Below are 14,651 nucleotides of genomic sequence, written 5' to 3' on the forward strand. Positions count from 1 at the left end.
AACAAGCAACAATCACAAGTTGTGATAAAACTGTGAAGGAAATAAAGAGGGTGTTGTGCGTGAGGGGAAGGGGACAGGGAGTGTCAGAGAAAGCTTCTCTGAGGAAGGGAGACTTCAGCTGAGTCCTAGAAGAGGAGAAGACAGTCAAGTAAAGAATGTATGAGACATAATACTGAGTCAAAGAATTGAGATACTAAGGAAAATGCTGTTATAGATTCCATTTACATGAAGTTCAAAAACAGATAAAATTAATTTATGGCAAAAGAAGTCATAAGAGTAGTTGGTGAGAGGGACTGAATGGGTACCTTCTGAAATGCTGGAAATAATTCCGGATCTAGAACTGGGTGGTGGTCATATGGGTACATACACATGTAAAATTTCATTAAGTTATACACTCCAGATCTGTACATTTCTATATAATGTATAGCTAAAAAGAGAGAAAATAAAGAATATACATGTAGCAGTGTGCATGTGTGTATGTCTGTGTGGTGTACAGGTGTTGGGGGGAGGGAGATGAATCCCAAGATACCTTCCAAGCAGAGAAAATAAAATGTGCAAAAACCACAAAGCTAGAAATGCTTGAAATACTGGAATGAGCCAGTATAGCTACAGCTTAGTGAGCGAGGAAGAGCAGTTTGAAATGAGACTGGAGATGTGGACACACCCACCCAGCAGGACCACGGGGAGCTGAATTTTATCTAAACCCAATGCATGTATTGATTTATATTTTTAAAGGATCACACTGATTACAATGTAGAAAATGGACTGGAAGGAGGCAAAAGTGCAAACAGTTAAGAGACTGTTATAGTACATCAGGCAAAAGATGATTATGGGTTAGACTGGGAGCAGCACAGTGACTCTAAATTCCAAAATACCCTGTGACATGCCCATTTTTGAGGACATTAGATATGTGAGTCTCCTCTCATTTAAGGAAATTGGCTCTAATGAAACAAAAACTATGGAACCACCTCCTCGAAACTAAAAGTATTTCCTTTATACAGGTACTAGATTTTAAATCCCTTCTGTACACTGATAAGAAAACTCATAGCAGCTGACTCACTCTTGCACTAAATACAGAGCTCTGGATAACCTGAGTTACTGTTCTGAGTAATGTCCAACTATCTATATCAGCAGATTTCCTTTGCTTTGTGTTCTAATCAATACGAGAACAGGACTCTTACTCTCAAATGATTTTTAACATAAGGCCTGTCTTTACTCATCTGAAATATAAACTTTATACCCATAATACATATTTTAGTTAACTATGGGAATACAGAAAATGTACTGAGTACAAGCTAACAATAGTTCTATAAACTGTACTTATTCAGATCTAAGCAAAGTCAAATGGCATTTCTGAGTTTTTAAAATTATTTCCAAAATTATTGCATGCAAAATCATCCATGTTTTTAGGAATAAAAAGCAAGACAGCCACAAAGAATCGATTTTAGTTCATGACTAAGTTCATTGTATGAAATTATAGTATTTATTGCTCATATCAACACTCCAGACATCCCTAAAATGAAATAAACACATTATCAATCTCTCTTGAGAACTCAGGAGAAAGAAATGAAATGTCAACTCTCTCTTATTTTTCTACTTCTGTGCAATGAAGCTCAGGGTCTTGTAAGGTACCGGCAAGGCACTGAAGTCAGGTCTCTTCCGACAGATCTCGTGATTCAATCAGGTTTAGATGTTTAAGTCTTTACAGGGACAGAAACTGTTATGGCCAACATGTGCTCCACCGTTTCTGGAGCAGAGTTCTTTAGCATTAGCATTCCAACACTTCAAGCTAGTCACTTAAGCACAAAACATAAAACAAGGGCTCTCAAGTATTAAAAAGTGTTATTCACTCAAAAATTAAGAGCTGCCTTTCACATACAAATGTGAGATTCACTGATTGCTGAGATATAAAGGGACAGTTAAGAGAATACAGGAAGCTTCTTAACCTGATCCTTTCTGCTTCTGGCACACAGTAGGCTGAGCTCAATATCTGCATGTCTGTACACATGAATAAATACACGAACTATTTTGCATGTTTATTTAAGTAGTAGTAGTAGAGAATCAATCTATCAGTGATGAGAAACGTTACTCCCTTCACCAAATCTATTTTCCCCCAGAAAATGGACCATAACAACTTTTAACTTCACAAGGGGAAGTTCCTCTTACTACTCCCTTATTAATAGTATCATGTTTGCATTCGTATGTTTTATAGCTTCCAAAGGACACTTATATCTGCTCTCCAATATGATGTTGTAAGATAGTTAAGGTAGACTAGTCTTCCCTGTTTTATAGGTGAAGAGACATGAAGTTCAGAGAGTAACAGCTAATAAACAGGAAGATCTAAACTGTAAGTCCTTTCTGAGTCATCTTGGAACATTTCTGTGAAATTAACTGCTTCACTTCGTTTTAAACCCGACTACTCTTTCCTAGCTCAAATACAATTATGAGCTACCTAGATCCAATATACTGAAATCATTATTAACACAATATCCTCCAATACACATTTTTCTGTCTTTCAATTTGTGGCAGACACATGCTAAAGTAATCTCCAATGAGTCAAGCCCTTGTATAATCAATCCTCTCCTCTTAATGGGTCATTTACTACTTGAGGGTGGAACCTGTGACTTGCTTCTAACAGACAGAATATAGCAAAGACAATGGATGTCACTGCCTTGATTAGGATACGCTATATAGCAAAAGTGATGAGATGTCACTTCCATGATACATTTGTATGTAAGACTCCATCTTAGCAGTTCAGAGAAGAGTTTCCTGCTGATCTTGAAAGAGCAAACAGCACTGATGTGAGCTGCCTTGGTGAGAGCCACGTGGCAGGGAAAAGTGGGCAACCTCTAGGAACCGAAAGCCTCAGCCCTACAAGTGGAAAGAACTGACTTCTGCCAACAACCACATGAGCCTGGATGAGGAACCCAAGATCCAGATGAGGACAGAGCCCAGCTGACAGCTTAACTGCAATCCAGTGAGACCTTGAGCAGAGGACCCATCTAACCATACCCAGATTTCCTGACTCATAGAAAAGTGCATTGTTTTATGCCAAATCTTTGGTAATTTATTACCCAGCAACAGAAAACTAATACACAATTCTGAAAGCACTACATCATGCTCTTTTCTTATAAGAGATAGCTTGAGGCTCCTATCCACAAAAATCAAGACTACCTGATGTCTGAGAGCTAACTTACGAATGTTACCTGATGTCTGAGAGCTAACTTATGAATGTTACAGTAAGTTTCTTATTCCTTTACATTCACTTCTTGGTTTTATTAACTGCTCTCCAGAATGCAATACAATTCAATACTACTTTGATGAGGTGGTTCTCAAAATGTACTAGCCAAACTGGATGCAAATTCTTGAGCTCTACTGCAGAGGTACAGAATTAGACACTCTGGCGGTGGGGCCCAGCAATCTTTTACCAAACCCTCCAGGTATTTCTGATGATTACTCAAGTTTGAGGACCACTGTTCTGGTGAAAACAAACAGTAAGGGTACTCCAGCCACTCCTAAACTGAAGGACAAGCCACACCATCAGATTAGTAGTCAACACCTATACCTCCTCATGGTGAATTCAAATACTACATTTCAAGTGAGACAGGTATAATAAAATTTAGCAAATATTCACTAAATGCTTACTAAATGCAAGGCATTGTGCTAGGAAAAAATCTACTATAACAACACCAACTCTAAACTTAAAAAGAAAAAAAAAGGTTATATTAACGCAGGGATAGAAATAAAGTTTCTTAAAAGTACTTATTAATATAAGTCTAAGAACTACACCCACAGAGAACATGACTCAGTGGGCAATGAGATCTCATGTCAGGGCAGACTGTCTGCTAAGAAGTCAGAGAGAAGACAGTGGTAAGAGAGAACGGGAGAAGAAAAAGCAAGTCATAAGGACAAACAGGTTTGCCTGCTAGACTTAACCTATAATAAGCTCTAACAAGAGATAAGATAAAACAAACGGAGTATTCGGTGAAGGAACTTGAAATACTTGCTGAGAAATCTGGATACTAAACACATGATAAACACGTGGAAGGTATTACAGATTCATAAACAAGAGAGTGGCATTTGAGAAAATTTACTTACTCTGCCTGCTATACTATTATACATGTTTAAACAGAGGAAAACACCTGAAGTCAAAGACTGCCTGTGAGACCCGGCTAGACACTATGTTATATGCTAGCTAATGTTCACAAACAGGGAAGCACAAATGTCAAGTGTTATTTTTAATTTATTTCACACTAAGATAGCACTATATGCCAGTTACTGTACAAATACTAACTAATTCAATTTTGATAATGATCTTATGAGGTAGGTACTACCCCATTTCACAGGTGAGGAAACCTAGTTATAGAGACTAAGTAACCTGCTCAAGATCAGAGATAGTAGGTGAGTTCTTTTTAATTTAATGTTAGGCCCAAAGCTAATTATTTAATCAAAAGCCTTTTATCTCAATCACAGCTAATAGTAAATGAGATGTCCTTAAAACTCAACTAAATGTAAGACTAGTACATACAAGCCCACTGGCCCCTACTAATAAAACTGGGGACAGAGAAATCAAAATCAATCTTCTTTTTCAAAATCAATTTACATTTTATCCATCTGCAAATATTAGACATGAATCCAATTAAGTATGACATTGAAGGTCTTTATTCTAATGTTTACGTATCTTATACATAACACCCAGTAACTACAAGGCACAGTTTATATTTCAACCTTAGATCTGAGAGGCAACATAGCATGAAGAACATGGACCCAGGACCCAGGACCCAGAGTGCCTGGCTTCAAATCTCTGCTTGGGACCTTAAACAAGATACTTAAACTGTTTCTCAGTAAAATGAGGAAAATAATAGTGCCTCTACCTCACAAGGCACTTGTGAATATTAAACGAGATATGTAAATCCTGGCATATAGTAAATGCTATATGAATGTTTGCTATCATCATTGTTATTCAGTATTTAAAATGATATTGCTCTTGCCACAAAACTTTCCTTCACCAAGCTCACTAGACTTGGCCTGGTCCCTCACATACCCACCCCTTTCTTGAGCCTCAAACTTACCATGGTCTTCCTGGTCTCTGTGCCTTAGTTCCCATGAATCTCTGAAAAATCCTTCCCCAACTCCCTTATGCACTGGACAAATTCTTGTTCAACCAAGAAGTTCTTAATATTTAAGCATTACGGCAGTTAGAAAAACAAGCCAACATCAGTGAACTGGTATTTCAGATAGTAAAAGAACCAATTCAAGACGTTTCCTCTAAATAGCAGCTAAAAACATAGTACATCTCCCTACCACTTACTCTCTTTCCCTCTCCCTCTGCAGAGGTTTCCCATCCACCCTTCTTCCACTCCCTCTGAAAGAATCCTGTCTCTGCCAAGTGCAAAAATAATTCTGAGACATTTGTAAATCTATATCTAAGACCACTAAAATGCTTTTCAGACCACTAAGGTACTTACAGGCAGGAGAGGCCACTTCTTCTAATCTATTTAAGGAGACGAAGGCACAACTAAAGATAAGCGATGCATGAATTAACTGTAACACATCTAGGTAAAGCCAAATGAACATATGACATTGTAATCAGCCTGCAACCACAGCAAGTGAAAATCAAAAGATAAAGAATTTCTCATGCTTCTACTGTGGCTCAGGAGCAGGAGGAAAGCATTCTAGTCTTTGGAATCATTACAGAAATACTCTGATGGAGGGCAATTTATCCACAAATGATACCTCTTCAGAACATGAAGTTTTCTCTGTTTTAATTCCAAGTCCACAAATCACACCTTCAAGTGGCCCCATCCAAGAGAAATTCCCAGTGCAAAAGATTACTGTTATCCTGTCAGATTCAGCATCATCTGTCATTTAAATTATAATTGTACTTCTCTAAAAATCAATCTCTCATGGGCTATCAAGAGGATTAAATTTTTGACTCAACAAATGTTAGATGCTATCTTTACTAAGGGTACTTTTACAGAATTAATCCTTTATAAAACCTTTACCTCAGTGACTACAGCCTCTATCCACGCAGTCATCCCACCAGAATCTGAGTCATCCCTGACTCATCTTTCATGCCCTGATCCCTACACCAACACCTCCAGCTAGTCAGTCACCTAACTGTCAATTTAAAATCTTAAATCAAAGATTACAAGCTCAAATGTCCACAGGGATCAGGCAGGTAAACGGAACAAAGCTGACTTGCATGAAGCCTATGGACTGGTAGAGAAATGGCAAACTAGAGAACAAATACCCTTTTTAAAGACAGCAAGCTCTTCAGCTTCAGAAGATTCTTGTCAAGAAGAAATTCAGGGCCAGTGTTGTCCAATATTCTGGTTTATCAAGAGAACTAGGTGTAGAACAAATAAAACATGTCTGCTGCCAATTACAGTGGGCAGGTTAACCAGCTGTTATCTCCATCTTTAGAATCCCCAACTCCTTTTCAAGCCCTCCTGCTTAGATTCAGGCCTTCCTCATTTCTTACCTAATTTTATGCAGGAGGATCCTTACCTCCACCACCATACATTCACCTTTACAAGTTCCCAGGATGAGCTTCTTAAAATTAAAATCTGATCCTGTTTGAAATCTCTAAGTGGCTCCCCAAAACCTATAACATTGCAATATAACTAAAAACCATCTGAGGTTTAACATGAAGATAACAGCCATCTGTCTAACCTGAATCTCCCAAAGTGGGCCTGAGAATCTGCTATTTAAACACTTTCCCCAGGGGATTCTGATGCAATGGTCTTTGGACAATAGAAACACTGATCTACAGGGTAAAATCCAGAAGTCCTTTGCATCAAATCATTCCCCTCTGCAAGGGCCCACCTCCTCCTTCAGTCTCCTCTTCTGCTACTCCACCATTAGCCTAAACATCTAACTTCTTCTGGTTCCCAGAAAATACTCTCTCAATCCTCTGCAACTGCCCTCACCCCACCCCCGCGTTGCACCCCACTGGTGTCTTATTGTGCAATGGCTTTTCTTTATATGGTAATAGTGAGGCCTACTCAGACTTCATCTTTCTAGACAGAGCTCTGCATGTCCCTCCATCACCTCTCTGATGTCTTTCTCAACTCTATGCCTCACTTGGCAGAGCTGCTTCCTTCTCCTCTCCCATAGCACCCAGCACTTACCTAACTGTGTTTATTAACTATTTATAACGACTTACTTGTCCATATGCCACCAAACTGGGTCCCTTGAAAGCAGGAATCTTAGCCTGGCTTAACTGTCACAGCCCCAATGCTATGTCTGACAGAGTAAGCATTCAATAAATGCTTACTGAATAAACAAAATCAAACTGTATGAACCACTAAAAGAGAAGACCAAATTCGAGTTCTTTAGCATTACCATCAAGATGCAGTCTCTCTTTACAACCTTAACTGTAATACTAATAAATTCATAATGATCACCGTTCCTATAATCAAGATGTTGTTGACAGCCAATTAACTACCATAGTAGCAAAAACCAATTCCTCATAACATTATATTCTTGTAACCAAACAAGATATTTCACAGAACACTTCCTCTGAAGCAAAATGATACAATTTGAAACTAGTTGATACACTATCAATTAAATTAAAACTATGCCTTCCCTAGGGCAGATTAGGTAAACCACAATATAAATTTCACACTTAGCTAGGTGAGAAAATTCTTCAACTACAAAGACCTATCCATTAAGTTGCCACCCTGTTGCCAGACCGATCCAAAGAAAGGGCAGGTAGAAATGAGAAATAAGCCTCACGAGGGTGAAATCCCTCAGCATAATTGTCTGAAGGTACATTTATAAGGAACAGAGAACAATGGTAGTTAAACCCATAACATCTTCACATTCAAAATACAAAAGTATCCTTCTGATATCCAGGAGATGCACAGCTCCCTTTACTATACTTTCAAAAATGGTCTATAGTCTTTTTTACTTTCACTCCTTCAATAAATATATGTTGAGTGCCTACTCTGGTCATGTTGAACAAGAAAGCTATAGGCCCTGTCCTCCCAGAGCTCATAACCTGACAGAAAAGGCAGACACTAATTATTTAACTGTTTAATAAAACTGTGGTAACACAACAAAGAACACAGTGTTTAGAGAGCATATAACACAGAATCCATCCCATGCTCTCTTCTGTACTGAAAACCAGCTGTCTGTATACAGAAACCCAATGACCACTCTACATGTATACCCCTTTCAGCAGTTATTCGGAATAACTGCCAGGTTTCTAACTGTAGCTCTCAGATGTACCTCTATGGAAGATAAAGAAATTAAACTAGTTTAAAAGTAATTTTTCCACCAGCTGCTTTTATAGTATCAATTTTTCTCTACATCTCTTTGCTCTAATATACATGGTCACATCAGAGAATAAAAATCTCTTTCAAGTGTTTTGAGTCTTTACCCATTGATAGGTAAAGCTGTTTTAATTCAATAGGCACTTATAAAGCACTTACTGTCAAAGACCACACCATGGGAACATGTGATCCTCACGAAGAAAAAGTCTCTAGGTGTGATTCACGTTCCAGTAAAATTGACCAGACTTTTCCCTTGGACACCTTTGGATTCATATTTTTTTAATATGAACACAGTACTGAGTAAAGAACTCTCTTATTAGAAGAAATACATTTGTGCTCTCCACTTTTTTTAAAAAGAAGCCTCGTTATAACTAAAATAACATCAACAAACTATATTTTAGTGAACATCAGATGCTTGCTTAATTGATCTGTTTTCCAGGATGATAGGATATCTGCTGTCAGATACAGGACATGAGTCAGATAACGGAAGAGGGAAAAATAGGAACAGAAAAGCATACTAAAATTACCTGTAAATTAAGACACCTATCTAGTTGGAAATATCAATCAAAAAAGACTGCTTCTAAGAAAAAGACACTGCTGCAAATGAAACAGCTGTTCTACACTTACCCAGAAAGTTAGATCCTAGTAAGGAGAAAAAGTTTTACATGTCAATATTTACAATGCCAAACGGGTAACGGAAAGGGGATAAAGCTTAAGGCAAAACAGGAGGTCATCTGGGTTAATAACCTTCTTTAATGAAAGTTGTAAAGCCCTGGCCTGGGTTACCAAGGCTCTGGAACTTCTTTCCACTTAAAATTTTAAGACAAATCAGCAAGCAGCACCTCGGTTCAAAATGGAATAGCACAATATTACTTGAAAGCAGAGGAATAAACTATGCGACTTTCTAAGGTCCCTTACAGTTTTTCCAATTCCAGTTAGACACAACCCATTGTGACTTTTTCAGTCATTCATTCATTCCACAAAGGTTTATTGGATGCCCAGTATGCACAGCAGCACGGTGCTCAGGTCATGGTGGTTCGCAAGGCAGGTCTAACCACTTGGGTATGACATTCTAGTGGGGGAGACACACTAAACTAATTCCATAAAGAAGCAGAGGGTGCTATGAGAACATACTAAAAGGGAAAGCAGTAATTAGGAAACCCTTCTCTGAGGAACTGATATTTAACATGTGAAGATGAATGTAAACGGGGAAGGGAGCTACATTCCCGGCAGACATAACATTACTTGGAGATCTAAAAAAAGGAAAGGCGAGATGGTTACTAAGGCTGGGAGGGGCAGTGAGTGGCAAGACATGAAGCTGGTGACACAGACAAGGACCACGTCTTTCAGAACCATGTAGATCGTTATGAATTTTTGGACTTCATTCCAAGAGCAATGGGAAGACAGTGGAGGGTTTTAAGCAAAGAAGTGATGTGACCAGTTGCTTATTTTTTTAAAAGATCACTATGAAACATAGAAAAAAGACTGGAAGAGCAAAAGCAAAAGTAGGTGAACAATAAAATAAAGTAGTATTGAATTATAACACAAAGTATAAAATAAATATCCACAAACTCATACTGATATCAATAAATGACTGAATAAATAAAGATACATTGGGAAGAACAGATGAATCTTCCATGCAGAATTCCAAATAAATTATGTCTATACTCTGCCCTCAAAGAGGTAGAACATAACTCTCCACTCCTTAAGTGCTAACTGTGCAGAGTAACTTCCTTCCAAAACAGAGTAACTTTACAGGGAGAAACCTGACAAACAGGTTTGTCAGGCAGACGATCAAAGTCAACATCAACAGTGGTAAGTCATGCTGAGAGCATGTACTCTTCACATAATACAATGAAAATGACACTTCACCTCTGTGGCCTTCTTCCAAAAACCCATAACCCGCATCTAATCATGAGAAAAACATCAGATGAACCTCAAATTGAGGGACATTTGTACAAAATACCTGACCAGAACTCTTCAAAACTATCAAGGTCATCAAAAACAAGAAAAGCCTGAGTAACTGTCACAGCCAAGAGAAGCCCAAAGAGATATGAGAACTAAATGTAATGTGGGATCCTGGATGAGATCTGGGAACAGAAAAAGAACATTAGGTAAAAATTAATGAAATCTGAATAAAGTATGGACTTCAGTTAATAATAATGTGTAAATATTGGTTCATTAATTGTGACAAATGTACCATATTAATGTAAGATGTAAATAACAGGAAAAACTGGGTGTGGAATATATGGGAACTCTGTACCATCTTCACAATTTTTTTTGTAAATCTATATTAAAATATTCTAAAACTATTCTAAAATAAAAAGAATACTTAAAATGTATGTGGGGAGGGTGGTAAAGAAACCACTCTTCTAGTTTAGGCTGAAAATGATAGAACAATCATCATCTGATGATTCACTGGCTGCTGGGTGGGGCAGAGAAATCAGGAGTGAAAGCGACACAGGTAGCAAGAATGAAAGGTTCCTACCCAGATTTCACCCTTGGACAACTGGATGGATAGAAAAGTCATTCAGTGATAAGAAAGCACTGAAAGCGAACCAGATTTGTAGGAAAAGTTAAGTATTTACTGGAAGCCCAATATGTGCCAGGTGCTTCTCAAATTTTTATAATCATTTTGCACGGTAGAGACTACTGTTTGGCCCAAAGCCAAATAAAGAAATTAGGTTTTGGTATCAGGTTTGGTTTCAAGTTTTATATGTACTCCAAAGCCCGCGCTTGTTCCATTACACAGTTCCGTCCGGTGCACATTCACACTAACTGGCAGCCCAAGAGCCACGAGCTACTGCTGAGGAAGCCTCTTTACTGGGAGTGGAAGTGGAGTGTATTAGTAGTATGGCCTCAGTACTCACTCCCTCTCCCCGGGCCTCATCTGCCAAAAGACCATCTCTGTCTCTTAAGTTGTATACGAGAGGCGGGCAGAAACTTCATTGAAATGAAGACAATTAAGAGATCACAGTCAGGAACTGTATCACCTCTCAGGAGGCTTAAAAAATAATAATAATGAAGTAAAGAAGCGAAGGGAATTCTCTCGCTCCACTCTTGCCGAGCGGTCTCCGAAGGAAAAGGCGATCCCTCAGGAGGGTGCCGAGTCCGGGCGGCGGGCCTATGGTGCTCCCACGCACCCCAACCCCAAAGCCCCAGGACTCGGCAGGACCCCAGCAGAAACGCCTGCCAGCCCGCCGGGAGCCATGCCGCACAAGGTGACATGGACCGCGCCGGCTCCTCAGCCGCCTGGGAGAGGCCGGACCGAGGAGGGAGAGGGGCGTCCGCGGGGCCCGAGCTACCTTGTACTTATCAAAGCCAGCCAGCTGCTCCGGGCTCACGTATTCGTAACCAGCCATGACCACCCGAACACCAAGCGCCCACTCGGCAGCGACTCTCCACGGCAAGGTGCGGAAACACCAGCACCCGCTAGGAAAGGATGGGGAAAAACTGGGCTGGCAATACGAGAAGAGCCGAGCTCCGCCCAACGCGCATGCGTTTCCGCCTCGGCCACTTTGCCACCTCCCACCGCGCAAGCGCAGTCCCCACTACTCCCCGCCCACCGAGGGAGGGTCGCCAGACAGCTCATGCGATCCGCCCCCGACTGCCTTCGCAGTCCAATCAGCGTGGAAGGGGCAGCACTAAGTCCTGCCTTCCAGGTCTCCTCATCGCTTCATTCGCTAGTTGAAATTGGTGAGTTGCGATAAGGCGAGAAGGGAAGTAAAAGGTCAGGCTCCCAGGGAGCTTTGCTTCTGCTCCTTTCCCCTGGTTAAGGGCGGCGATTATTTGCTAACCCAATCTGTGTGGAGATTTGGGGCTACCCTTTTAATTTTTATGGTAGAGTGATCGCATGCGAACCACTTTAGCACCACCCCAGGGAAGAGGGTTTAGTTCCCGCAAGCCGTAAAGGAGCAGAAGTAAAAGAGCAGAAATAGGGACTGTGCCCCGCCCTCTTCCAGCTCCTGGCATGGTGCGCTGCGCGCAATAGGAATTTAGTAAGCGTGATTTGACCTGGAGAAGCCGGTGAGCGGTTCGGTGAGATACTTTTTGCAATAGGTGAAGGAGAGTGGAAAGGTACTGGAGACAAATTCCTTAGGTCAGTGTTGTTTGTGAACCTTGTACCACCTCACCACGCTCCGCTCTATCAAACTGTTCCAAATTCAGATTGCTAATGTCTCCCGACGAGAAAAAAAGCACTGGTCTCTGAGTCTCTAGGGGTCCTTAAATGCATTTGAAAGAAATGCGTTTACATAACTGGAGTTAACTGTAGAAAGAACACTAGATCAACAGCTAGTGGGTATGAACCTAATAATAAAATTTAATAATAGTAATAGGTGCTACCATTTATTGAGCGCCTTCTGTGTGAGGGAAATTGATATACATTTTTACCAATCCTCATAACAACACTATGAAGTGGAAGGCATTTTCCCCACTTTGCAGATTATTAAATCAAAATTCAGATTATCTAACCTGCCCAGGATCATTACAGGTATTCCCCAATTTTCAGTTTCCTTTAGAACACTTGGCTTTTAGTAAAGATATACATTTGCACAACAGGGCCTCAGATGATATCGTTTCATTCATCATGTTTAGTTATAACATTGATTAGATGCCATAGGAACGTACGTGTTTATATCAATTAGTTTATAGTAAAATTGATTTTGTTATATTTTTCACAGAACCTGACACAGAACCAGTGAGGACCTACTGTACCTGTTTTCACTAACTGAAAGAATCCAAAAAGGGTTGTCCCTTTTACAGAGGGGGAAAAAAAGCAAAAACAAAATCTAGCATTTGCTTTGCAGCAAGCTGTCGCAGAGGCAGCATGCGCCTGGAGCAGTGAGTGGCACTGCTTTTACTATATTTCAGCATTATTTTAGGTTATAAGTGTTGTTCGATGTGATTTGGTTATTTGGGGAGTCTGGTGACAAACGAAATTTTTCCATATAAATTAATGGCGATTGGTTCTTTGCTTTAGGCCATTTTGGCTTATGAAAGATTTCATAGGAATGCTCTACTTTTGTATAGCAGGGGAAGCCTGTAATTCCGCAGTTCAGAAATGGTCAACCACCATGAGATGAGATCTTTAGTACAGAAAGCCACTACCTAAGGAAGCCTCTCCATCTCTCTGGGTTTCCTAAAGAAAGATATTATTTTGAGATCCCTTGTGTTCCTTACATTTATTCATTTATTCAAGAAATACCACAGATGACATGATACTATATATCAGGGTCCCCAACCCCTGGGCCAAAAACTGACCAGTACCAGTCTGTGGCCTGTTAGGAACTGGGCCACAAAGCAGAAGGTGAGCGATGGGTGAGCAAGCAAAGCTTTATCTATATTTGCAGCCACTCCCCAACCGCCTCAGCTCCACCTCAGATTATCAGGCATTAGATTCTCATAGGAGTGGAAAGGTTCTGGAGACAAATTCCAGTCACTGGTGCCAAAAAGGTTGGGAACTGCTGTTATATACAGAGAACCCTAAAAATTCCACCAAACAACTATTAGAACTGATAAGTTAATTCAGTAAAGTGGCAGGATACAAAATTAATATTCAGAAATTGGTTGCATTTTTATACACCAATAATGAACTATCAGAAAGAGAAACTAAGAAAACAATCTCATTTACAATTACCTCAAAAAAAATACCTAGGAATAAATTTAATGAAGGTAAAAGACCTGTACTCAGAAAATTATAAGACTGTAATTGCCTTGCTTCCTTTGTCTGCCTCCAGTAATTATCCATTGAAGTTTCTCTCTTCCACATCTCATATACTCACGATCAGGCTTTTTGCCTTCCAGCATGGCCATCATAGAAAATATTTGTGTTAGAAACTATATTATCACCTTTATAATAAAACAGTTTTATTCCTGGAATATCTGCTCTATTTAGTCTGAAGACATGTCAGCTAAGTGGAGATATCTAGAAAATAAGTTAGTTAAGGGAAAAGTTAATAACTCCAATATAAGTCAGTCATTAAAGCCATAAAAATGGGCAAAGCTTCTCAAGGAAGCTTGTAAAAAGATATTGATTAGATCTCCGTTTTAGAATAAGAATACCTTATGTTCATAAACTCTATTATTCCTAAAGTAATTTGACATCTCAGTAGTTCATTCTAACAACCCTAAATTATGGACCTAATTGTGCAGAACAGAACAATGGAAGAATTACATTATCTTGCAAAAGTCATCCAGTGTGTTTATGGTAAAACTGGAATAAAAGTATCAAAAGGTCATCAAACTTTTAGTTGAATAGTTTTTTTACTGCACCATAGAAAGATGTTAAAAAAAGAAAATTCACAAGTCAGATTTTAATCAAGGCTGGAGGGAAAAAACTAGAAAAGAACTGACCAAAGTCATTAAGTTGCT

At 39.5% G+C, this 14,651-nt stretch overlaps 1 protein-coding gene across 2 annotated transcripts in view; it reads right to left on the reverse strand.

Annotated features, from left to right (window-relative positions):
- The window catches only part of SELENOI (selenoprotein I), a 40,071-nt gene extending 28,306 nt beyond the window's left edge, over nucleotides 1–11,765 (reverse strand). Inside the window, exon 1 of one of the 2 annotated variants that reach the window (XM_039887623.1) lies at nucleotides 11,585–11,764. In XM_039887623.1, coding sequence (XP_039743557.1) covers nucleotides 11,585–11,641 — 57 coding nt within the window. In that variant the 5' untranslated portion in view covers nucleotides 11,642–11,764. Of the gene's footprint in view, nucleotides 1–11,584 lie in introns of both variants that reach the window. The other variant, XM_039887624.1, reaches the window with a different exon arrangement.
- Nucleotides 11,766–14,651: the final 2,886 nt, after the last annotated feature.

The sequence above is a fragment of the Pteropus medius genome, unplaced genomic scaffold (genome assembly GCF_902729225.1).
Source record: "Pteropus medius unplaced genomic scaffold, Ma_sr-lr_union100, whole genome shotgun sequence".
Lineage (NCBI taxonomy): Eukaryota > Metazoa > Chordata > Mammalia > Chiroptera > Pteropodidae > Pteropus > Pteropus medius.